The sequence below is a fragment of the Salmo salar genome, chromosome ssa11 (genome assembly GCF_905237065.1).
Source record: "Salmo salar chromosome ssa11, Ssal_v3.1, whole genome shotgun sequence".
Classification (NCBI taxonomy): Eukaryota; Metazoa; Chordata; class Actinopteri; order Salmoniformes; family Salmonidae; genus Salmo; species Salmo salar.
Window position 1 is genome coordinate 16,252,852 of NC_059452.1, and position 27,481 is coordinate 16,280,332.

At 47.1% G+C, this 27,481-nt stretch overlaps 1 protein-coding gene across 1 annotated transcript in view; it reads right to left on the minus strand.

Annotated features, from left to right (window-relative positions):
* Nucleotides 1-27,481, minus strand: part of LOC106562146 (immunoglobulin superfamily DCC subclass member 3) — a 127,357-nt gene that overhangs the window by 47,993 nt on the left and 51,883 nt on the right. The window contains exons 3-5 of the mRNA XM_014126798.2: nucleotides 2,478-2,622; nucleotides 1,935-2,065; nucleotides 1,591-1,728 (exon numbers count right to left, since the gene is read on the minus strand). Coding sequence (XP_013982273.2) covers nucleotides 1,591-1,728; nucleotides 1,935-2,065; nucleotides 2,478-2,622 — 414 coding nt within the window. The remainder of the gene's footprint in view (nucleotides 1-1,590; nucleotides 1,729-1,934; nucleotides 2,066-2,477; nucleotides 2,623-27,481) is intronic.

Consider the following 27,481-nt stretch of genomic DNA (forward strand, 5'->3'; position numbering starts at 1 on the left):
ATTCTTTACTTTTAGATTTGTGTGTATTATTGTGAATTGCTAGATATTACTGCCCTGTTGGAGCTAGGAACACAAGCCTTTCGCTACACCCACAATAACATCTGCTAAATATGTGTATGTGACCAATACAATTTAATTTGATTTTATATATTGTTTTTACATAAAATTAGGCATAATGATTATTGGTCTAGATTGCAGGAAAAAGCTGTTTCAGGTGTTTGAAAAACGCAAAATTCTCAAACTATACCACCCCCTGCATTTTCACATACTTTGTGCCTCCCTCTAAAATAATAGTTGCATGACGCCCCTGCTGAAATCCCATCCTGTCAGCATTTAATTACAGCAACATCGTGCAAGGCAATATCCACAATCTGATTATGGCTCCTCTCTGGTTCGGGAGGGGCTGCAATTTACATTTTGAACAGCAAATCAGATTGGATAATAGCTTTGAAAAACAAATATCAGATTGCAAAATTTGTAGCGGCAGAGTTTGAGTGATAGCCAAGAGGAACGTGTGAAGTGGAGGGGACTGAATCCTGCCTGGGCTCAACACCTCTAAGCAATTACGGTGGATCTCCCACCGTGTGTCACTTACTCACTTTAGAGGTTCATCTCTACCAGGAGAGTAAAGATTGTGTTTAGTAAGATTGTGTTTAGCCCCCATAGACTCATATAGGCTGCAATCCCGTGCTTCATGTGTACATAAGATGAATGTTCTATTAGACGTTACATAAAGGAACATACTACACGTATGTACACAATGCAGAGACGAGCTAACCCAGACACACATACATACATGCGCACTTCCGCAAACACACAAACATCAACGCACACGCACGTCCACACAACTGCACGTGCGTACAAAAACACACACAAATACCCACTGGACAGCAGTAGCCTACTTAATCACTGTGCTGCACCACATTACATTTTTACATTTTACATTTTAGTCATTTAGCAGACGCTCTTATCCAGAGCGACTTACATTAGCGAATGCATACATTTCATACAATTTCATACATTTTTTTTTTTTTTCCCCCCTGCGCTGGCCCCCCGTGGGAATCGAACCCACAACCCACAACATTAGAAGCAGTCACTGAACACTGCTTTTTTCCTCCATTCATTTATATCAAGGTCAGCAAGATAATGTCTGGTAAATAGGCTTTCAACATTCCAAATCATTTGGAACCATCTGGGAAACAATGGGCTCCGTGCACGCTGTGAAGGCAGCATACCATGACCAATTTCACACACAAAGCCGCTGTATCTTAAGGTTTCAAAATGTCCCGTTTAACAGAATGTCCTCTTCAATCTCTATGTTTTGCCTCTGTGCTTTAAATAAATGTATATATAATTCAGCTATACTACTGTGGTGACATGTTTTTCTATCAGCTGCAGTAGTGATGTACTTCAAGTCGGGTTTCGGATGATTGCAAACTAGACAAGCAATCTAACACGGAACCTTATGGAAAATAGAAGGGTTCTAAAGCCCTTAAGGCCTGAGAGGCAGCGGGGTTTAACCCCTGTTCAGCACCCTGAAGGCTGCAGCTTTGATTTGATGTAAAAGAGAAAGCGGGGTTTTGGTCTTACCAAGCCTGCTCCATGACACGATGGGGCGGGGATATCCTGTGGCAACACATTCCAAGATGGCCGTCTGGTGAACGGTGAGAGTGAGGTTTTCAGGACCCACGAGGATCATGGGCTCTTTGTAAACAGAAGACTGGGAGACTGGGGGAGAAGAGAGTGACGCAAGCGTGAGCATGCAAGAGCTTTACGGATTGCAACATTAATTGGATTTCACCGTTCTGCATCATCTTGGCGGTGACGCTGTGTGAGATGATGCATGGCCACATATTTGTGCGGTGGGTGGGTATCCAGGGAGGTGTGTATGTGTGTGTATATATATGTATGTATGTATGTATGCGTATTGAGACCTGAGACGGTGAGGAGAGCACCGGCACTGTGCTTTACTCCTGCACTGTTGTGGGCCACACAGCAGAACACACCCCCATCCTCCTGACGCAGACCTGTGATCTGCAGGACACCTGTGGGGAGCAGGGTATACCTGACAGAGAGAAGGAATGGGAGGAGGGAGGGAGAGAGAGAGGGAGAGAGAGAGGGGAGGGAGGGCAGAGGGAGAAAGTAAAAGAGAGAGAGGGACGGGGGAGAAGAGAGAGATAGAGGGAGAGAAAAAGATAGAGAATCAAGGGAGTAGATCGTTTGCTTGATTAAGTGTGTTTACACATGCAACGTAAACTCAATTTCAAACAGCTAGACAGACACAAGGGACACTGGATTCCAGGTGGTGTTGATCTGAGCTGAGTGAGGTTTGGCTGGGTAACAGGTAAGTGAAGGTTGTGAAGCTGCTACAGCGAATTTGTTAACAGCCAGAGTTCTGTGTGCAGGTACAGTAGACCTACAGTAGTTGGTAGGCACAGCTGAAGTGATTAACACAGAGGAACCCTACTTTACTGTACCTCTCATCCTTAGTGTCCACAGAGCGGCCATCTTTCTCCCAGCTGATGGCAGGCTCAGGCAGGCCGTGAATCTGGCACTGGAACCGCCCCATGCCCGCCTCCTCCGCACGCACTGACCGCGGCTGGACATGGAACTCCGCCATCGCTGGAGAGAAAGGGGAGATGCAGCAGTCAATTCAATGTTTGAAAACCTACGCAATGTGGTTTTTTTCAGAGCGTCTTTCGTATAGGAATATAGTAAATATTACTGCCATGTACAGTACCAGTGTACTAGTGTCCTAAACTCAGTGGCACAGCAACCCAGTTAATCAACCAATTACCAGGGAGGTATTACCTACAGTTTATTAGTCTTTTTATACCCATTCCTGCACTGGAAGGCAATTAACTTGTTGACAAAAAAAAAGATTTAAAAAAAGTAAATAATGGCTCTATCTTTCAATGGAATGACTCATAATCCAGTGGCTTTATCTAAAGCAACACTGGGCTGCTCTTAACCTTGAGCAGACGCAATGAATAATATGAACCAAATGAGTAGCCGAGACTGCAGTCTGACCAGGGCAGGGAGCTGCCATGTGATTAGGCAATTACCTGCGTTCTGCTGTGCAGGAAACCCTAGTGATCATTACCCCTAGTTCCAGGGGAAAGCCTGTGTTTGGATAATCTGGCCCTCATCAGTGACACAGTAAATGAAAGGTTCCTAGTTAGCCGTGACACTGAGTAAATGAGAGGCTCCTAGATAGCTGTGACACTGAGTAAATGAGAGGCTCCTAGATAGCATAGCATAGCATATGAGCCGAAGACAACAGCTCCATGGGTAAAGAGTAAACACTGAACCACTGTAGTGAGTGCTCCATCAGGTGGGGAGAGACATTTATATACATACAATAGGGTTCTGGGGGAGAGTAATGACAGTGTGAGTGGCCAGGCCAGGGCTGCAGATGTACTGTAGTGCTGTGGCCAAACGACAGACAGTCAGCCAGCCAGACAGTCAGCCAGGTCCAGGCAGGCAACTCACTTCCTAAACTAGATAAATTAAAGTCCAATTAGCACCCTTACTGTGCCCAGTGATTAAACAGTATGGTCAAATAGAGGAAGGGGCCAGGTGGGAGAGGACAGGGATTTAGGGAAGGAAGGGGCCAGGTGGGAGAGGACAGTGATGTAGTGAAGGAAGGGGCCAGGTAGGAGAGGACAGGGATTTAGGGAAGGAAGGGGCCAGGTGGAAGAGGACAGTGGTGTAGGGGAGGAAGGGGCCAGGTAGGAGAGGACAGTGATGTAGGGGAGGAAGGGGCCAGGTGGGAGAGGACAGTGATGTAGGGGAGGAAGGGGCATTTGAAATAATTCTATAATTTCACAAAATGTAGCCTAGGCTAACAGCAGACTAGGCTAACAGCGGCCTAGGCTAACAGCAGACTAGGCTAACAGCAGACTAGGCTAGCAGCAGCAGTGAAAGAGAAGTTTTCTGGTGAGTGCTTTGCATTGATCTGTGTCAGTCTTGTGGACCGCCCCTACGGAGCTGTGAGGGGAACGGCACCTCCGTACCTTCAGGCTCTGATCAGTCTCTACACCCAAACAAGGGCACTGCGTTCATCCACCTCTGGCCTGCTGGCCCCCCTACCGCTGCGGAAGCACAGTTCCCGCTCAGCCCAGTCAAAACTGTTCGCTGCTCTGGCACCCCAATGGTGGAACAAGCTCCCTCACGACGCCAGGCAGGACAGCGGAGTCAATCACCACCTTCCGGACACACCTGAAACCCCACCTCTTTAAGGAATACCTGGGATAGGATAAAGTAATCCTTCTAACCCCCCCCCCCCAAAAAAAAAAATATATATAGATGTACTATTGTAAAGTGGTTGTTCCACTAGATATCATAAGGTGAATGCACCAATTTGTAAGTCGCTCTGGATAAGAGCGTCTGCTAAATGACGTAAATGTAAATGTAAATGTAGGTTAATCGCTGTTTGAATGGGGGGGAAATAGCATACCATTGTCAGGGCTAAATGCGCTATGATAGTAAAATGCCTTTTCATGGAAAACGCAACCCATAACCCATTGTCCATGAGAGAGAACATTTGCTTATTCAATTAAGCATTTCAGACGTAATGGTATATACTTGTGCGTGACAATGTAACATGGACAATTACATTTAATTTAGACAAATCTTTTTAATTGTTAAAATACGCAACCCAAAAAATCTCAAAAAATGTTTCAAAACTAACTCCATTCACATATCCAGATATTCGATTAACCGTGCTCATCCCTAATGTAGGGTAGATATAGGACATGGATATAGGAGAATAGTATGAGAAGTGACGCATATAATGTATAGCCTAGATCATGTAGGATCCATTCCAATTCCATCTGATTGGATGATTATACAGCGATGCCATATCATATAATGTGGCCTACCGTATAGTGCTTTCAAAGATGCTACAGGGTGAGATTCAACATCAAAACCTTTGAAGGTCTCCTGTGTCATCACGCGCTTCAAAGACCACAATACAACCTTGCTTAATGGAACTGACAGTCCAGTCTGGCTCACTCCAATTGTTAACACATAACACACGCATAGCCACAGTGAATGTGTTGATCTCCATAGGTGTAAATTGACATTTGGGGCGATCTCACTTCATACATGTAAAATAATAGAACAGACTGCAGGTTTATGCTTCAAACAACATAATCTCTGGAAGAGAACATCATCTCTGGAAGAGAACATCATCTCTGGAAGAGAACATCATCTCTGGAAGAGAACATCATCTCTGGAAGAGAACATCATCTCTGGAAGAGAACATCATCTCTGGAAGAGAACATCATCTCTGGAAGAGAACATCATCTCTGAGAGAACATCATCTCTGTTCTGGAAGAGAACATCATCTCTGGAAGAGAACATCATCTCTGGAAGAGAACATCATCTCTGGAAGAGAACATCATCTCTGGAAGAGAACATCATCTCTGGAAGAGAACATCATCTCTGGAAGAGAACATGGCAGAATCCACAAAAACACTTGCTCAGTTACATCCATAATGTGTTTTTCCACTTTCGCCAGCTGCATTTCACATATCAGCTCCCTGTGGAACAAAGCAGTGATGTGGGCTTGGTGCTGTGATGTGGGGGTGGGGCACGCAACACAAACTCAATTAGAGAGAGGCCTGTCTTTTTCTCAGCTCTTCCACCATCTTCAAGACAAGTGCACTTATTTAAATGTCGACTGTAATTAACTTGGGCCAAGCAGGATTTATCTGAACACTCTTAGCATGACAAGAGGCCTAGACCCCTTCCTCTGTTCTTTTTCAACTGGTAAATGTATTTAAGCTAAGCTAGAACCCCGCGCGGCTCTACGGATCCTACAGAAAGCTCGCTACGTCCAGAGCGGATCGGCATTCACACAGTGGTTTTTGTAGCGTGTTGTTTTTGTTAGCCCCAATTCCCCGAAAAACAAAGGCGAAGGGAGGGAGTTAGTAAAAAGAGAAATAAGTCCGAACTGAAATGAGGCCTGGAGAGGGAAAAACATGTCACATTGATGGCCTTCTGGAAACGTGTAGGACTGAGGAAGAAGATGATGACGAAGATGAAGATGTGCTGAAACGTTGCTGGAGCACTGTAAGCCTGTGCTGCACCGCATCGTAAATTAACATTCAATAAGTTGCGTTTCAGTCTAAGCTCTAATGAGAAATGCTGCATTCCCTGTCAAGACTTGACCCTAAAGTCTCCAAATGGATGTATAGAGACCACCGTTCTGATTAAACATTTTACCAAGCTCATTTAGAATTCCTCCAACCCTGACTGCTTGCTCTTCAGAGGTTACATACAATAAATGACAGGAAGAAATAAAGCTTCTGTAAAGCCCTACACATACTTTCAGTAGCCTAATATTTCTTAATTACTACCAGCACTAGAATGCTATGATTACTTTGCCTCTGACACTCTTACCCAGCCTGACAAATCTACTGTACAGGCGACCAACGTCTGTTTTGTTTTCCCAGACACACTATACATTTAAACAGCTCATTTTTAACTCAGGCATTTTAGGATTATTGCCTCTCTCAAGGACCCAACTATAATATCCCCATCTGAGACTAGCAACCTTGTGTGGCCACAAAGAAACGTGCCTAACCTATACTCCAAACAGCGATCTTCCTGGTCAATATTCGTGGGTATATAAAAAAACATTGAACACAATCATGGTACCAATAATTGCTTTTATTTCATCAAATGTATGTCCTTGAACCAATTACTTTAAAACCACACACAGACGAAGATAAAATGATCATTTAGTTGCTAATGGCAGCCTGCAGTACCTCGGTCACCCTTCAATTTAAGCTACTCCATGAGAGGGGGCAGCACTGAGCTAGCCTGCAACGTCACCTTCTTGAGTAGCTCAAACCGCGCATGCAATGTTTCCAAAAACTCCCTTCACGTAGCAAGATGGTGACACGCTGAAATGACACTTCCTGATCTTTAAATGCGCCACTGAGCATTCTCATAGGAAACAATGGGGTGACGTCATCGATGGCTTCGTCCATATTTGAGAATCCCGTCCCGGTGACAGGCTCTGGGATGAAAACACTGTCCCTGTGGCTCTAACTTAAAATGACCATATCCAGCAGCACAGCTCTGAGCAGAGACCCTCATTTACTGTAACTAGTATACCCTATATCATAATAATCAAATCAAAATCAAATGTCATTTGTCACATGCTTCGTAAACAACAGGTGTAGACTAACATTGAAATGCTTACCTACGAGCCCTTCCCACAAATGCAGAGTGAAAAATCGAAAAATAATAGAACAATTATTACACAAGGAACAAATACACAATGTGTAACGATAACTTGGCTATTAAAAGTTGGTTATTATATAAATATAAGCAGTGGCCACTGTAATCTAGAGCACTATCGGACTATACGAGTGTCAGCAGAGGCTCCTGGGTAGAACATTGATTTAAGGGGAGCCTGGAGGCAGTGTGGAGGTGGTGATGCATATAGGTAGCTGTATTGGAACAGTCAGCCTAGGGAGCTTAGTGAACAGAACACCATCTACAGAAACAGAGAGAGAGGACTGAGCACATCACTGATGTGATTAAAGCAGCTCCCTTTCTTTTCACACATGTATACACAAGCAAGTACGCACGCATACACCGATTACACGCTGCTGTTTGTGCGCAGCCCATGGCCAACGCTGTCACAGGCACACAGAGGACACCGAGGCAAAAAGAGAGTGGGCAAAGAAAACAAAGAGAAAAAAAAAGAGGGACGATCAACTCCTTAAAGAGCTTTCTTTCTGTTGCGTCTGTGCCAAGTAGTCATCATGTCTCCTGATCTGGCTGTTGTGTGTGTCCGCAGACACAACCCCCCCCCCCCCCAGAGGCTCCCTGCCCTCAACCCTCATGCATAAAACATGGTGAGGCTGCACATAGTGAGAGAGAGAGAGAGGCCCACACCTCCGCTCTGCTCCACACCCCCCGCTGCCATCACAGGAACACAGCCTGCTACAAATCCACACTGACACACACACACACAGCCCGGCCACACAGAAACACATAGACGAGAGAAACATACAGTATTTATACACAACAGAAACACATAGAAGAGAGACACATACAGTATTTATACACAACAGAAACACATAGACGAGAGAAACATACAGTATTTATACACAACAGAAACACATAGACGAGAGAAACATACAGTATTTATACACAACAGCACAGCACTGCTAGGAGGCTTAGTATAAACGTGGCTATGTAAAACACAAACACACACACGCGCGGGTTGATCCGTGATAAGTCAGCGTGGCAGAAGGTAGGCAGTAGTGGCTCTCCAGTCATCAGTAGACTTGTTTTTATAACCATTTTTATGATTCCTCATAGAGTGTCACTCTGGCAAGTGTTCAGAAACCCTAAGACATTATAACAGATCGTCCGTTCCCAGCACGGAGCCACAGTGTAAATTAAGCAGATCTAATTACGGGGATAGAAGGCTGAGAGAGGACAGAGATCCATCCATTAAGGAGTGCAGGGGGAGAGGAACGTGATGCTTGGATGCAGCTGGTTTCACAATGACAATCACCACAGGAGTGTGAGCACTGAGAAAGTGACATGGAGAAGAAATCAGCGAGCTCCCACAGACCCTGTAATAGGACACAGTTGCAGAGTGGGTCAAACCTCTCATTTTATCTCAGCCAGGCAGGGACTCCCCTCGCCCCTTAGATTCCTGGAAGAGCCCAAAGGGCTTTTTAAGGCGTTCCACGAAATACCACAAAACCTGCTCAATGTAAAATGTGATCCACCAATTTCACACGGACTGATGGACAAAGAGTCTGATACAGACGAAACAGACAGACAGTCAATAATGGAAAAAGCCAAGATGAAGAGAGCGCCTGGGCTTGATTTGATTTAACAGACAAAACACATACGTTGGATACATGTGACAACTACCTGGACAGTAAAATATAAAATTCCACCTATATGATAAGGCACTTCACAGGTTACACAGTGTCTCTGTGATGTACAGTACCAGTCAAAAGTTTGGACACACCTACTCATTTTTACTATTTTCTACATTGTAGAATAATAGTGAAGACATCAAAACTATGAAATAACACATATGGAATCATGTAGTAACCAAAAAAGTACTAAACAAATCAAAATAAATGTTATATATTTTACATAATACATATTTGAGATTCTTCCTTATGACAGCTTTGCACGCTCTTGGCATTCTCTCAACCAGCTTCAACTCGTTAATTGGAATGCATTTCAATTAACATGTGTGCCTTTGTCACGTCCTGACCAGTATAGGGGTTATTTGTTATTGTAGTTTGGTCAGGACGTGGCAGGGGGTGTTTGTTTTATGTGGTTTAGGGTGTGTTTTGTGTATGTGTTTAGGTAGAGGGGTATTTGATTTATTAGTCCGGGGTTTGTTAGTCATTGTTCTATGTTAGTATATTTCTATGTTCTATCTAGTCTTTTGTAGTTCTATGTTTAGTTAATTGGGGTTGAACCTTCAATTGGAGGCAGCTGGTTATTGTTGCCTCTGATTGAGGGTCCTATATTTAGGAGTCTGTTTTTCATGGGTTTTTGTGGGAGATTGTTCTTGTTTAGCTGTTTTGCCTGACAAAACTGTCAAGTTCGTTTTGTTTTGTATACATTGTATGTGTTTCCCTTCTTCACCATAATAAAAGAAGATGAGTGTACATTTTCCCGCTGCGTCTTGGTCTCTACCCTACGACACCCGTGACAGAATCTCCCACCAACCACGGACCATGCAGCGGAGGAAGCAGCAACAGAAGGACTGTCGGGAATCATGGACATGGGAGGAAATTCTGGACGGGGCTGGACCATGGCACCAGGCTGGGGAATATCGTCGCCCACTGGAGGAGATAGAGGCAGCCAAGGCGGAGCGGCGCTGGTATGAGGCTTTATACGCGCCGATGGGGAAGCACGAGAGGCACCCCCAACAATATTTTTTGGGGGGGCACACGGGTAGTTTGGCGGGGCTAGGATTGAGCCGCAAGCCAACTCCCCGTGCTTATTTTTGGAAGCAACTGGAGGGGAGAGCGCCGGAGTATGCGGAAGTGTGCACGCACAGTCCGGTGCGAGCGATCCCAGCCCCTCGCAAGTGCTGTGCTAGAGTAGGCATCCAGCCTGGAAGGAGGATGCCTGCACAGCACATCTGGCCACCAGTGCGCCTCCTAGGTCCAGGCTACCCTACGCCTGCTCTACGCACGGCAACCATCAGGCCTCTGCACAGCCCAGTTCGCCCTGTACCAGCAGTCCGCTTGTGCAGGGCTGCTATTTCTATCCAGTCAGGACGGGTTGTGCAAGAGGTGCGCTCCAGACCTCCAGTACTTACCCATGGCCCGGTATATCCAGTTCCTGCTTCTCGTGCTGACCCTGACATGCGTATGCATAGTCTGGCATCTCCTAAACCAGCACCACGCACCAGGCTTCCAGTGGTTCAGCCCAGTCCAACTCGTCCTGTTCCTGCTCCTCGCACTAGCCCCGAGGTGCGTGTCTTCAGTCTGGCACATCCGGTACCAGCACCACGCACCAGGCTTCCAGTGCGTCAGCCCAGTCCAACTCGGCCTGTTCCTGCTCCTTGCACTAGCCTTGAGGTGCGTGTCCCCAGTCTGGTACCTCCACTACCAGCCCCACGCATCAGGCTTCCAGTGCGTCAGCCCAGTCCCGAGCTTCCGACGACAGTGCCTCGTCCAGAGTGTCCGGCAACAGTGCCTCGTCCAGAGCATCCGGCAACAGTGCCTCGTCCAGAGTATCCGGCAACAGTGCCTCGTCCAGAGTATCCGGCAACAGTGCCTCGTCCAGAGTATCCGGCAACAGTGCCTCGTCCAGAGTATCCGGCAACAGTGCCTCGTCCAGAACGTCCGGCAACAGTGCCTCGTCCAGAACGTCCGGCAACAGTGCCTCGTCCAGAACGTCCGGCAACAGTGCCTCGTCCAGAACGTCCGGCAACAGTGCCTCGTCCGGCAACAGTGCCTCGTCCAGAACGTCCGGCAACAGTGCCTCGTCCAGAACGTCCGGCAACAGTGCCTAGTCCAGAACGTCCGGCAACAGTGCCTCGTTCAGAGTGTCCGGAACCAAGAGAGATGGCCCACTGTCCGGAACCGAGTGAGATGGCCTACAGTCCGGAACCGAGTGAAACAGCCTACAGTCCGGAACCGAGTGAGACGGCCTACAGTCCGGAACCGAGTGAGACGGCCTACAGTCCGGAACCGAGTGAGACGGCCTACAGTCCGGAACCGAGTGAGTCTTCCTACAGTCCAGAGCTCCTAGAGTCGGTCTACAGTCCAGAGCTCCCAGAGCACAGTCCAGGGTTCTCAGTGACTGGCCTCTGGCAAAGGTATGCAGTGGGGGTGGTTTGGTCAGGTAGGGGATTAAGGCCTGAGCCTAAGCCACCTCCACTGTAGGAGGTCTGGGGGGGGGGGGTGTAGCACAGGTGTAGCACGGCAGCCACCCTCCCTTCCCTCCCTTTAGTTTTGGGATTTTTTTGGTTTTGGGGGTTATTTTTGGTTATTTGTGTGAGGTGCATCCGGGGTCTGCACCTTTGGGGGGGTACTGTCACGTCCTGACCAGTATAGGGGTTATTTGTTATTGTAGTTTGGTCAGGACGTGGCAGGGGGTGTTTGTTTTATGTGGTTTAGGGTGTGTTTTGTGTATGTGTTTAGGTAGAGGGGTATTTGATTTATTGGTCCGGGGTTTGTTAGTCATTGTTCTATGTTAGTATATTTCTATGTTCTATCTAGTCTTTTGTAGTTCTATGTTTAGTTAATTGGGGTTGGACCTTCAATTGGAGGCAGCTGGTTATTGTTGCCTCTGATTGAGGGTCCTATATTTAGGAGTCTGTTTTTCATGGGTTTTTGTGGGAGATTGTTCTTGTTTAGCTGTTTTGCCTGACAAGACTGTCAAGTTCATTTTGTTTTGTATACGTTGTATGTGTTTCCCTTCTTCACCATAATAAAAGAAGATGAGTGTACATTTTCCCGCTGCGCCTTGGTCTCTACCCTACGACACCCGTGACAGCCTTGTTAAAAGTTAATTTGTGAAATTTCTTTCCTTCTTAGTGCGTTTGAGCCAATCAGTTGTGTTGTGACAAGGTAGGGGTGGTATACAGAAGAAAGCCCTATTTTGTAAAAGACCAAGTCTATATTATGGCAAGAACAGCTCAAATAAGCAAAGAGAAACGACAGTCCATCATTACTTTAAGACATGAAGGTCAGTCAATCCGGAACATTTAAAGTTTCTTCAAGATCGGTCGCAAAAACCATCAAGCGCTATGATGAAACTGGCTCTCATGAGGACCGCCACAGGAAAGGAAGACCCAGAGTTACCTCTGCTGCAGAGGATAAGTTCATTAGAGTTACCAGCCTCAGAAATTTCAGCCCAAATAAATGCTTCACAGAGTTCAAGTAACAGACACATTTCAACATCAACTGTTCAGAGGAGACTGCGTGAATCAGGCCTTCATGGTCGAATTGCTGCAAAGAAACCACTACTAAAGGACACCAATAAGAAGAAGAGACTTGCTTGGGCCAAGAAACACGAGCAATGGACATTAGACCGGTGTAAATCTGTCCTTTGGTCTGATGAGTCCAAATTTGAGATTTTTGGTTCCAACCGCTGTGTCTTTGTGAGATGCAGATTAGGTGAACGGATGATCTCTGCATGTGTGGTTCCCACTGTGAAGCATGGAGGAGGAGGTGTGATGTGGGGGTGCATTGCTGGTGACACTGTAAGTGATTTATTTATAATTCAAGGCACACTTCACCAGCATGGCCACCACAGCATTCTGCAGCGATACGCCATCCCATCTGGTTTGCGCTAAGCGGGACTATCATATCTTTTTCAACAGGACAATATCCCAACACACCTCCAGGCTGTGTAAGGGCTATTTGACCAAGAAGGAGAGTGATGGAGTGCTGCATCAGATGACCTGGCCTCCACAATCACCCGACCTCAACCCAATTGAGATGATGTGGGAACTCCTTCAAGACTGTTGGAAACGCATTCCAGGTGAAGCTGGTTGAGAGAATGCCAAGAGTGTGCAAAGCTGTCATCAAGGCAAAATGGAAAAACGTATAAAATACATTTTGATTTGTTTTACACTTTTTTTTGGTTATTTTGTTATTTCATAGTTTTGATGTCTTCACTGTGTCCAAACTTTTCACTGGTAGTGTATGTTTCCCCTGGATTGGATGGGATGAGCCGTCCTGATTCATTGATATGACAGAGTTAACGGAAGAGAGACACACGTCGCTCCCCAGCACTCTCAAACCTCCAGCCTTCCAAGTTGTGAGGCTCCATTTAACTCCCATGTTATAATGTTATTGCCCCCCCAACTCTCCCCACCTACCACCCCCGCCTCCACTTCCACCTTCCATCCATTCCACCCCCACCACCTCAAACCCTCTGGGCTCCCTCAGGCTCATGGGATCATCAGGCAGGGAGGGCACACTTTTTCTAGCAATAAAACCTCTTGCTCCTCTCCTCTCCTCCCAGTAAACCAGTATAATGGTAATGGTGGCCATAAATCATGCAGATGGTATATGATGCAATTCCAGCGTGGAGAGTCACCGCTTCAACATCCTTTAAATAGGCAACCTGAAAGAGCATTTTCAGCACAGGAACCCTAAAGATAGCATTTTAATGCAGATGTGCTGTTTTATTGGCCCTAGACCCTCCTACCCTCCACCCTGGCCGCCACACCCCTGTGATTCCTCTGCTGGTCTGTGGCGCGTGTTGATCTCACCGGGGGGCCTTGTATTGATGCTCTATACTGTGCTTCGTCTTCTCCTGGTACCGCACCCATTTTCTTCTTTTAACGCATTAGCCCATAAAAAGTGGGACACGGCAGCTTTTGCATAAGCACACACATCACTCACCCTCACTGTCTCAGGGCAGCCAGGCTCCTCCCACACACTTTGCAGTAGATGACAGGCTGAAGACCCAATGACACGCAGCGTAGAGTGCACGCACGCACGCAAACACACACACACACACACCTATCTCAGTCCAAAGGTGCTGTCTGCATCTCATTCCAGGGTGCTGTACTTATCTAAGACTGGGCCCTCTGATACTGACAGTCACCATGGTAATTAGTTTGTTGTCTTCCTGGCTAGGAGATTGACTCTGTGTTTTTCTCATCCTGTCAGTCTACGGTACAGGGCCAATGTGAGTCACTGTCACCTCTGTCATTCAGATGAAGTACAACCCAGTTTTTCAGCTCAAGTAAAACCCATTTCCCTATAACATCTGTAATGTGTTTTACAATTGGATTTGGTTCCTCGCTGTATGTGGCTTGTCTGAACCGTGCTTCCTCTAGCCTCTTGACGGTGATGTACCTTATTGAGAGGCGCTGTCTGTCCTAAATACAGTTATATTGATGGATTTGCTGGAGCGGGCGCAGTGCACACTATGCTAAATAAAGTTAGATGGATGGGTGTCATTAAACCTGTCACACATGGACACGCTGCAGGTAGCAGCAACGTCAAATACACTCACTACTGATCTATGGCAGGGCCACCAAAACACACCAGATCTCCTCCCATAGACTCACTACTGATCTATGGCAGGGTCACCAAAACACACCAGATCTCCTCCCATAGACTCACTACTGATCTATGGCAGGGCCACCAAAACACACCAGATCTCCTCCCATAGACTCACTACTGATCTACGGCAGGGCCACCAAAACACACCAGATCTCCTCCCATAGACTCACTACTGATCTACGGCAGGGCAACCAAAACACACCAGATCTCCTCCCATAGACTCACTACTGATCTACGGCAGGGCAACCAAAACACACCAGATCTCCCATAGACTCACTACTGATCTATGGTAGGGCCACCAAAACACACCAGATCTCCCATAGACTCACTACTGATCTATGGCAGGGCCACCAAAACAAGTTAGGTTGGAAGTTAGGTTGAAAATACCGTATCCTTGAAAACCAGAAACGTCCGTTTTCTGACCACCCCACGGAGATTGCTCATTACGTGATCTGCCTTTTGTAGTGAAGTGAGGGCGCTGGCCCCTCTAGCCCTCCCTGGCCTCTCCACCCAGGAACAAAGAGTGGTGCGACTCTGGGCCCCACAGCAGCCCTGGCCCCAACCCTAAGAGAAGAGGAGGCCCTTCTCTCTCTCTCTCGCAATCTCTCTCTCTCCCTACCTCTTTCTCTCTCTCTCTCTCTCTCTCTCTCTCTCTCGCTCTGTCTCTCTCTCTCTCCCTACCTCTTTTTCTCTATCTCTCTCTCCTAACACTGAGCCTCTCAACATACATAAGCATGGAGGCCTAATTAAAGTGGGGCCCATTAAAACACAACAGATGGTGAAAATTAAGAGATTATTTAAATGACTGCGACAGAAAGGACAGGGGAGGGGAGGAGAGAAGCGAGGGAGGTAGAAAAGAAGAAAAAAGAAGGCGGGCGCAAGCAAAGTCGCATACCATTACAAATGAATTAGCAGCGTTTTCCCACTGTTGATGCAGTCATTGTTCATATTTTGTGCACACAAAATAACATCATTAGTAGATGTTTACGGGCACTTTGGCGCAAAATCCAACAAAGGCGAGCCTTGACGTGCGAGAATTAAAAAAAAAACAGAGAGGGCCGTTTGTTTTAATAATTGACTGGCCAGAGATATGCACGCTCATTAAGTCACTTCAAACACTGTCGTTAATAATCACACAGAGCACATATGAGTGGCAGTGACAAACATGCTTCGAGCGGGGCATCCCTCACCGTGGCCCAGCTCTCGCTGTGTGTGTATGTTTGTGTGTGTGTGTGGCAACAGGAGCCCCTGTCTTCCCAGGTTGAATCCCCTCACCCTGCCTGTCACCCACAACACAGGACAGTACGGCAGAACAGAACAGGATAAAACTGAGTAGACCAGACCAGAGGCTCAACAGCTCTCAGAAAGCTAGGCCGCTGCCACTGACACTCATTTAATATCTCTTTAGCTTTGCATCACACCAAGGCCTCACCTCCCCGCTCTGGCTTCAGAGGAACCCTCTTCTTTCCACTGTGGAACACAGGGGAGAACAGAGAGAAGTGTTTGTATTCACATTCAGGCTTCGTAACTAAATAAATCACGCGGTTCCCCTGTGAATGCCTCGGTGCAGTGACAGAGAGGAGATGCATCTTTCAAAAAGATAAAAGTCCTCCAACAAAGTTTGGAACTTCTTAGTTCTGTTGGGAGTGTTTATAGGGCAGCTTGTGGTCACAACACCTCTGTCAGCTGGGTTAAAACCGCCACCTGTTGAGGTGCTGTGGGACAATGACACACTTTACTTCCACCGTATCTTCACCAAATAAATTTCGTTCCACGGACCGTAGCCTAAACTGGGACACAACATGGCCCATTCAAAGCCTATTATCCTGGGCCTGTATGTAAAAAAAATACCAAAAGGGCTTTCAGCTGGGACACACAGGCAACAATAGTTTACTCACATTCTATTGGGGCCTGGAATTCTCCACTTGAAAGAACCTGATCTCCTCTTAACCTGTCCCCTCTCAGCGTGGCCCCCCTGCCAAATGAACCCCCTCATTAAAGGCTTTGCACTGGGGATGGCTCAGGATGCAGCATGCCGATCTGGCTTTGACGGCCCACAGTCTCACCGGCTTGTCACTTCAAATCACCTTCTCCCTCTCGGCAACAACACTGGGGCTGATGAGAGGTGCTCTCTGGTGTTAATGGGGTTTTCCCGGGAAAGAATATGGCAGGAGCGCGTCGAGGTGTGGCTAGGCTGGAGCTCACGGCACCAGGAATCATTAAAGCAGGAGAGAGCGAAACGTTCCCTGGCCGAGCGACACAGAGCACAGTGAGCTGAAACACTACAGCATCCCGAGAGAGAGAGAGAGAGAGAGAGAGAGAGAGAGAGAGAGAGAGAGAGAGAGAGATGGAATGGGGTGGGGGGGAGATGGAGAAAAAAGAGGAGGGTAAGGGGGGAGGAGGAGGTAGAGAACGAGGGGGAGAAGGAGGGCAGTGAGTGAACGAGGTGGAGAGGAAAGAGAGGGAGCAGGAAGGGGTGGAGGGATGGAGCGAGGGATCATCAAGAGAGGAAAGGCAAACGAGGGAAGCGGAGGGAATGGGAACGTACGTACAGAGGGGGACACAGTGGATGAGGTAGAGAGGGAAACCTATTCCGCCCTGAACAGATTGCAAAGGATGCTGAAAGACAAACATTTTCACATTGAATGGCAATTTAATTACGCCACTATTATGCACATCCATGTCTTCAGGTTGACCTTTTCACAGTTTTAATAATTAAATCACGCATCCCCCTCGTAAAACAATAGGCTCAACAAGCCATCCATCTCACTCAACCGTCAAAGCCATTTTCACTTATTATATTTCCCCTCATGTACTCCATACTACAATCATCTACCTCTGGAACGGCTGGTAGCGATTCATTCACAGGGGGGCTATACTGAGCCATAACTAATGTACCTGAAAATAGATTTCCACTATCTCGTCTTATGGACAGAAAATAATTTCAGCACCTGATGTTGGTGGAGAGAGGCTATACATCCACGCTGACATTCTCCCGTTGCCTAGGGCCACATATCTAATCAATATCACCAAGAGCAGTTGATGCAACTGGCTGTTATGAATTAAATGAGATGCGCTCTCTCTCTCTCTCTCGCTCTCTATCTCTCTCATCCTCCTGTCATTTCATTCACCTCCTCGCCAAGGAAACTTTTCCTTTTTTTTTCCAATGAGGAAAAACCTGCCTATTAAAGTGCCGTTTCCTTTCTTAGTTTCCTTGCGTGTGGAGCTTGAAATATCGAAAACGCTTACTGACATCTGGGGTGAAATACCATTTATATTCAAATGGAAATGCCATTCATTCTTCCCTTGGCTTTTTTTCTCCTTGTCGTTTTGTCACCCCAGAAATTAAAAAGATGAATTTGGTGCTGGCTATACAGGCCCAGTTTTGAATAACAAAGTGGACGGACATTTGGCATCACAATCCTCCCCAGCCAAACAGCCATTACTTCCCCCTCATTAGAGAGTAACTGTTGAGGGCCATTCTTTCTTAGGGCCACAGACGGGATAAATCTCTGATTCCCTTGCACTCAATGTTCATGGTCACCAGATCAGCCTTGGCAGAGGAAGTTTATAAAATTAACTTGAGAGTGAGATATCCTACCGTATGTATGAAAGTTTGTGTCATAGAGTTTGTTCCAGTGTTAGTGTGGTGGCAGTGAACTTGACAGTGGGCCTGGGGCCGGCGGGTCGGTGTGAGGAGGGAGTGTGAACAGGAGGTGACGGATGGCCCCACATCTGGCACTCCCACGTCCCCTATGAAAGGAGTCTTGGCCTGGGCGGGACGGCCCCAGCGCGCTCCACTGCACTTCACAGGATCATGCATATTTGGGACCCCAACATGGTGGTGTAAATCACTGCCCCCCACCAACACACATGCACGCCCAGCGTGACACACACACACACACACACACACACACACACACACACACACACACACACACACACACACACACACACACACACACACTTACATGCTAGCGCACAAACACAATAGATGGTAGCATTAGGAATCTAAAGCTCTTGGCTCTGAGAGGGGAGGTCCACTGCTTCCCCCCTGAGTGACTACTGGCCCAATGTGGGCAATAGCCATGTGTCGTTGTCACCATCACTGTAAGGGAGGCACCCTAGCACCCAACAAGCATGAAGATGAAATAGATTTTGCCTCATACTCTTACTGCCTTCACCATCTGTTATTGGAGCCATCCACCTGGTCCATGTGTTGTATGGAACCGCCACACAGACCAGACAGTGATGCAACCAGCCAGGTAAACAGGGTATACCTAATGCATGACTTGAAGTGTTGTTGTGTTGTAGTGACTAATGGCCATCACCCTGGACTGCACTCTGTGATGAGACCAGAGAAAATCACAGATCACAGAGATCACGGTTCGTGGGAGAATTGTTTGTTTATTTGTTTCTCCCTCTCTCCTCCAACCCTAGCCACCCAGCCCCTACGCCATCACAATTTCTCCCACTATTCTCTCCTCTTCTATCCTATCATCTCTCCCTTCTGCTAAATCATTCTCCCTCCTGTCTCCTGGTTCTGCCTCTTCAACCCTACCCTCCTCCCTTTCAGCCTCTTTTGACTCCCACTGTTCCCTTTCCTCCCGGCCGACTTGACCCTCCCCATCTGCTCTATGGCTGAGAGACCCACTGCATGCTCTCAGAACAGGGCTGTGGGCAGCTGAGCGAAAACAGAGGGAAACCTCTCTTCTGGAGGACATTCTTCCACTCCCTCCTGTCTACCTTCTCTTCTTCTGTATCCGCTGCTAAAGCTGCTTCCTATCACTCTAAATTCCGAGCCTCTGCCTCCAACCCTGGGAAACTCTTTTCCACCTTCTCCTCCCTCAATCCACCCCCTTCGAAAAAAAGGTTGAAGACATCCTCTCCTCATTTACTCAGCCTACAGAGTCCACCGTTCCTACACCTTGACCTCTGAACTACCCTACACCTTGACCTCTGTCTCCCCTCTCTCTCCAGATGAAATTGTGCGACTAGTGAGGTCCAGCCGGGCCGATGACCTGCCCACTTGACTCCATCCCCTCTTCCCTTCTCCAGAATATCTCTGGAGACCTCCCATTCATCACTTCCCTCAGCAACTCATCCCTGACCACTGGCTGCATCCCCTCTGACTTTAAGATGGCCAGTCGCTCCCCTCCTCAAGAAACCAACACGTTCTGTGCTTTGGCAAAGTGGGTGGGGTTATATCCTGCCTGTTTGGCCCTGTCCGGGGGTTTCATCGGATGGGGCCACAGTGTCTCCTGATCCCTCCTGTCTCAGCCTCCAGTATTTATGCTGCAGTAGTTTATGTGTCGGGGGGGCTAGGGTCAGTCTGTTACATCTGGAGTATTTCTCTTGTCTTATCCGGTGTCCTGTGTGAATTTAAATATGCTCTCTCTAATTCTCTCTTTCTCTCTTTCTTTCTTTCTCTCGGAGGACCTGAGCCCTAGGACCATGCCTCAGGACTACCTGGCATGATGACTCCTTGCTGTCCCCAGTCCACCTGGCCGTGCTGCTGCTCCAGTTTCAACTGTTCTGCCTGCGGCTATGGAACCCTGACCTGTTCACCGGACGTGCTTGTTGCACCCTCGACAACTACTATGATTATTATTATTTGACCATGCTGGTCATTTATGAACATTTTAACATCTTGACCATGTTCTGTTATAATATCCACCCGGCACAGCCAGAAGAGGACTGGCCACCCCTCATAGCCTGGTTCCTCTCTAGGTTTCTTCCTAGGTTTTTTGCCTTTCTAGGGAGTTTTTCCTAGGGAGTTTTTCCTATCCACCGTGCTTCTTTCACATGCATTGCTTGCTGTTTGGGGTTTTAGGCTGGGTTTCTGTACAGCACTTTGAGATTTCAGCTGATGTACGAAGGGCTATATAAATACATTTGATTTGATTTGATTTCTGACCAACTCTCTCGTTATCGCTCTCAGAACGTTCTTCTTGACCCTAACCAGTCAGGCTTCAAGACGGGTCACTCAACCGAGACTGCTCTCCTCTGTATCACGGAGGCTCTCCGCACTGCCAAAGCTGACTGTCTCTCCTCTGTTCTCATCCTCCTAGATCTATCTGCTGCTTTTGACCCCGTGAACTATCCGTGAACCCGGCTCTCCACCCTCTCAGGGTCGGACATCTCAGGATCTGCACAGTTCCTAATCTAGGCCCTATCCCGTCTGGACTACTGTACCTCTCTGTCAGCTGGGCTCCCTGCTTGTGCCATCAAACCACTGCAGCCCGTTTGGTGTTCAACCTTCCCAAGTTGTCCCATGTCAACCCACTCCTACATACACTCCACTGGCTTCCAGTCGAAGCTCACATCCACTACAAGACCATGGCGCTTGCCTACGGAGCATCAAGGGGAACTGCCCCTCCCTACCTTCAAGCCTACACCTCAACCCGAGCACTCAGTTCTGCCACCTCTGGTCTCTTGGCCGCCCCACCCCTACTCAGCCCAGTTAAATCTCTTCTCTGTCCTGGCACCCCAATGGTGGAACCAGCTTCCCACTGATGCTAGGACAGAAGAGTCCTTGTCCATCTTCCCGAAAACGTCTGAAACTCTACTTCTTCAAAGAGCATCTTAAAGAAGACATCTCAGTCTTACCCCCCCCACTAGCTCTGACTTTGCCGACAACTTCTTTATTGTGGAAAAATGTACTTAATACAACTGTGATATGTGGTTGTCTCACCAAGCTATCTTAAGATGGATGCACCAACTGTAAGTGGCTCTGTATAAGAGCGTCTGCTAAATGACTCAAATGTAAACGTAATATGTAGATTAGGTGCTGTGTTGGTTCCTGTCAATGTTAAAGCAGAGCTTCACAGAGCGAGGCCCTGCCTGCCTCACAGCCACAATTTATTTCCCTCCCGCACTGATTAAACTCCTCATCCATATTCATGGCTGCCCTCCGCTCTGAGACGAATCAGGGAGAAGATGAAGGGATCAATAAAGGAATGACCGAGGCAGGGGAAAGAACGAGCAGAGGGAGAGAAAAAACGGGAATATATACATTTCATATACCTTGTCAACCCACAACCCAAGCAGGAGGAGAAGCATTATGTAGGTCTTATCAACCCACAACCCAAGCAGGAGGAGAAGAATTATGTAGGTCTTATCAACCCACAACCCAAGCAGGAGGAGAAGAATTATGTAGGTCTTATCAACCCACAACCCAAGCAGGAGGAGAAGCATTATGTAGGTCTTATCAACCCACAACCCAAGCAGGAGGAGAAGAATTATGTAGGTCTTATCAACCCACAACCCAAGCAGGAGGAGAAGCATTATGTAGGTCTTATCAACCCACAACCCAAGCAGGAGGAGAAGAATTATGTAGACACCGCACTTGAAGTGGCTCATTTCATATTGAGCGCTGTTGTTAAAAAACACAGATGAAGGAATTTAGACTCCCTTCCACTGCCAGCTACAGCTTTCTGTCCACATGACTCAAAGCTATGCCACCAGTGTTTGGTAAAAGGCATGTGCTGACTGGTCGCCCCGGTGACCTTCTGAAATAGGCAGGGAGGATGGCAGAGCCCCAGTAGTTAACATTGTGCTGTTTACTGGCAGGCCAGGCTGGCTCCCTGGCTGTCTGTAATACATCATTGTGTGTGAAGAACATGCCTGCCATCCACGCTCCACATCTCCACATCCTCTGTTCAGCGTCCTTCGGGGTCCTTTGTTGTGTCTGTGAGTTTAAGCAAAAAACTCTCAGCTCCCTCGTGCTCATTCTCCCTCTCGCTCAATTGCTCTCTCTCTCTCTCTCTCTCTCTCTCGCTCTCTACCTACTCACTCTCTCTCTCGCTCACCTGTTCTCCTTCTACCCGCTCTCTCCTGCTCTTTTGAAAGGATGGACAAGCAATTATGGATTTTAAATGAAAACCACCACATCGATTGAACATGAATGGGCTCCCACATCAAAAACACATTTTCCAATCCCTCTGTATTTACCTAAATGCTGATAAAAGCCAGGGCACGCCATTAACGGGATGGATTTGTGAAGAAATACACAAACAAGGATCCATCTGTTCCAAACATAAAAGCAAAGGGAAGAGGCTGAGTGAATAGCTCATAAAACAGTGTATTCGATGAGCTCAGGATATCCATATATATCCATTATACATTATGAAGCTCAAATCAGAGCTTGTTCACAAGGTTCTTAGGGAATCAGGTACACTGACATTTGTAGGAAATCCCCCATGTTACCTCAGAGACAAGGCATACTGAGAATCTCCTGCTCTATAGCACTGTCCCTCTCACACTGAGCCTAAAACACATACTGTATGCAGCATAAGGCATGATAGCATATACACATGGAAGCTCACGCACATGCCCTCACTGACTCACACATGCACGCAAAGGAGCGGGCGCGCGTGCGCACACACACACACACACACACACACACACACACACCTGCCTGCTCCATCAACTCAACTGACAGCAGTAATGAGTTTCTTCTTCTTTCTCCTCTGCGTAAGCCAACTGGCACCTACTCAAGGGATTTCTTTAGGCTGAATTGCGGCCATTAATCACAATCTAGGGCAAGACTGTGTATGGCAAGCAGAGATGCGTTTATGGGGGGGGGGAGATAGCGAACGAGGAGGGGAGAGAGAGAGAGAGAGAGAGAGAGAGAGAGAGAGAGAGAGAGAGAGAGAGAGAGAGAGAGAGAGAGAGAAAGAAAGGTGGTACAGTAATGCTGCTTAATTCACCAGAATGACCTCACTGGTGAATCCTGTGTGGCTGCTACAGTGCAGCGGTTGGGTATTCCTGCTGCTTCGCTGACAGACACGTTAAGCTAAATAGAGGATGAGGACATAAAGCAAAACAAAAGCCCAAACGCCACACTATGGATATGAGCTCAATTACTGGGAGGAGCCCCCCGCTACATCAATCACAGCCAACCAGCCAGACAGATAGTGAGTGAGAAGGAGAAACTATTTCTTACTTCAGCAAGCAACAGCACCCTCAAAAACACGAACCACAGCACTACAACTCCAGCACGCACGTAACACACACACACACTCTGCCTTGGCGCTGAATAATGTCTTAATAATCTTAAATGCCTAAATTAGGGAGTGTGCCCCAGGGATAAATAAAGAGATTGGATTCGCCCTGCGCCAAAGGCAACAGCAACACACTTGATAAAGCAGCCAGCTAGTATATAGTATGTAGTGGATGTCTATGATGGAGGGAAGGACAGACAGCCAGGAGGCAGAGAGCAGAGCAGAGTAGGAGTCTCTCTACCTCATCATCACTCTACACTGGGCTACTGTACTCTATGTACGGCTAGCCAAGCTAACCGGCGGCCATCTTAAAATCTGGTTCTTTGTGACGCAGAGATGTTGTCAACAGCGTGCCCTGCATCATGTCCTCTATCATAAGACAGCTGGCAGTTAGGTGGCTGCTCTCCCTCTTTTCTTTTCGTCCTTCCATTCTCCCTTTCCCTTCTTGTTCTCCGGCGAGTCCTCAAGCTGCCAGCTGACTGCGTTCACCAGGGAAATCATCCCTCCGTCGATCAGCAGGCCCCGCCCCTCCAGAGCAGACTAATCCATATGAATTCATGCTAATATGAAGCGCCCCGCCTCTCGCCTTTCTCTCGCTCTCAGTGTGTGTGTGTGTGTCGTTTCACCATACACACACACAACCAGACCCTCAGTGTGGGGTCCAGGCCTACGCCAGCACCACGCAGCACACTGACAGCAGGAGGCATGGGAGGGAAATAAATACAGATGATAAATATAGACCCTGTCACAATCACTTAGTATTTAACCTGGGTTAGATACAAACGCCCTTTCGCCCGTTCCTCCAAATTCTCCTCCTCACAAATAAAAACAGACAAAGATGACATGTTTATTTGTTTCATTATAAGGTTTTGATGGTTTTATGAAATGTTGCTATTTCAGTCGTACAGTAAGTGAACACAGCTTTTACTTTCTGTCCATCAGAGAAACTATTATAGAGCGAACTGAACATGAACGCTCATTAAGATTAGAGGGGATTTACAGTCAGGAAAAAGCAAACAGTTATTTGAATAGGCTATAATTCCCACTCAGCGAACCTGGGTCTTAAACAAATCCAACCCGTAAACATCTGTCCCAGTAATGGTCAAAAACAGCCGTTTAAAACGGTCACTTCAATCTCCTAATGTCACTCTGAAGCCTGGATTAAATGGGATTAGTTTCATTGTGATTCTACAAGCAGCTCTCTTTAGCTATGTGGCTACAGTCAAGAGGGGTGTGTTTTCACCTGTGAGCTACTTCACTTGAGTTCAGTGTTGATTGAACACAGTCTCCATCAAACCCACATACCACAGTCCTCTCCAGCTGGTCCTAACACGCCTGGTCTAGTTCTCTGCCCTTACCTTCAGCTTGGTCAGCTCTCTTCAACATTTCATATTTCAGCTCCACGGATCGTAAGACGTCAAACATGTGAGGTGTGTGAAACACACACACACACACACACACACACACACACACACACACACACACACACACACACACACACACACACACACACACACACACACACACACACACACACACACACACACACACACACACACACACACATTCCCTCCTTCTCCTGCTCAGCAAAGCCCATGGCATGGTGAGGACTAAATAAAGGCTAGCTAGCAGAGAGAACAGAACCAGTGAAATGACAGAGCAGAGCACACAGCCAGCCTCTCTGCTCTACCTGCCAGGATGAGGCTCCAGAACAGACCTATATAGACCCCAAGTCTTCCTCCCAGTGATGGGTATAAACGTCTTCCTCCCAGTGATGGGTATAAACATCTTCCTCCCAGTGATGGTATAAACATCTTCCTCCCAGTGATGGGTATAAACATCTTCCTCCCAGTGATGGGTATAAACGTCTTCCTCCCAGTGATGGTATAAACATCTTCCTCCCAGTGATGGGTATTAACGTCTTCCTCCCAGTGATGGTATAAACATCTTCCTCCCAGTGATGGGTATAAACATCTTCCTCCCAGTGATGGGTATAAACGTCTTCCTCCCAGTGATGGGTATAAACGTCTTCCTCCCAGTGATGGGTATAAACATCTTCCTCCCAGTGATGGGTATAAATGTCTTCCTCCCAGTGATGGGTATAAACATCTTCCTCCCAGTGATGGGTATAAACATCTTCCTCCCAGTGATGGGTATAAACATCTTCCTCCCAGTGATGGGTATAAACGTCTTCCTCCCAGTGATGGGTATAAACGTCTTCCTCCCAGTGATGGGTATAAACGTCTTCCTCCCAGTGATGGGTATAAACGTCTTCCTCCCAGTGATGGTATAAACGTCTTCCTCCCAGTGATGGGTATTAACGTCTTCCTCCCAGTGATGGGTATAAACATCTTCCTCCCAGTGATGGGTATAAACATCTTCCTCCCAGTGATGGGTATAAACGTCTTCCTCCCAGTGATGGGTATTAACGTCTTCCTCCCAGTGATGGGTATAAACATCTTCCTCCCAGTGATGGGTATAAACGTCTTCCTCCCAGTGATGGGTATAAACGTCTTCCTCCCAGTGATGGGTATAAACATCTTCCTCCCAGTGATGGGTATAAACGTCTTCCTCCCAGTGATGGGTATAAACGTCTTCCTCCCAGTGATGGGTATAAACGTCTTCCTCCCAGTGATGGTATAAACGTCTTCCTCCCAGTGATGGGTATTAACGTCTTCCTCCCAGTGATGGGTATAAACATCTTCCTCCCAGTGATGGGTATAAACATCTTCCTCCCAGTGATGGGTATAAACATCTTCCTCCCAGTGATGGGTATAAACGTCTTCCTCCCAGTGATGGTATAAACGTCTTCCTCCCAGTGATGGGTATTAACGTCTTCCTCCCAGTGATGGGTATTATAATAATATATGCCACACTTTTATCCAAAGCATTTTACATATGGGTGGTTCCGGGAATCAAACCAACTAACTTGATGTAGCAAGGCCCATGCTCTACCAACTGATCTACAGAGGACCACAAACTATACAATTGCTAGTCTTAACTACAGAGAGGGACAGGAGCCACCCCCTTGCCACTGCCTTTTCATTCTCAAATGATGCCTCAGCGGGCAAATAGAGTAGTCTAATACACTGTGGGGTTGTTATATCTCTTGGTAGTGCTGGCAATAAAAGAGTCCACTTTATGACTTACTAACACACTTTAATATCGCATTTATAAATAAAAAGCCTAAGACACATACATAAATATTATAAAGGCCTCTGGAATGAAGGTGGATATAAATTATTTATGTGATAGCAAAACTGAATATATCCTAACCCGAGGCACATAAGGAAACCACAAGAGGCACAGAATGTGACATAGAATCCCCAGGTCCCTGTTAACCTTTATTTGACATACATACCAAGTGCATATTAAGTACATTCAAAAAAAGGTCATAATGACATCTATCATCTACAGTAGAGGGAATGTACATTAACTGTTGGAGTGAACTGCTAATGTGTGAGGAAAGAGAGAGAGAGAGCTAGAGAGAGACATGGAGAGGGTGCCGTGTTCATGTGCTTGACTTGAACTGTGAGTGTACTATATACCGGTAAATCTACGTGAAGGTTAGTGTAAGTGTGTAATCTAAGGCCACAGAGGGGCAGGCATGTTGTGTTCTAGCTGCAGAAGCATCTCCCTCTCTCTCTCTCTCTCTCTCTCTCTTCTCTCTCCCTCTCTCTCTCTCTCTCTCCTCTCTCTCCTCTCTCTTCTCTCTCTCTCTCTCTCTCTCTCTCTCTCTCTCTCTCTCTCTCTCTCTCTCAGGCTGCCGTTAAAACAAAGCTGACAGGGTCCTCAGCACCACATTGGAATGGAATGTTTCTTCCTGGTTCAAGGTCCAACCTCCAGAGCCAGAAGGGCCCGGAGCTCATTTGAGACCACTAATTCATTCCTTCCATTTTCATCTTCTTTAAGCCTGTTTTACTAAAGGCTGTT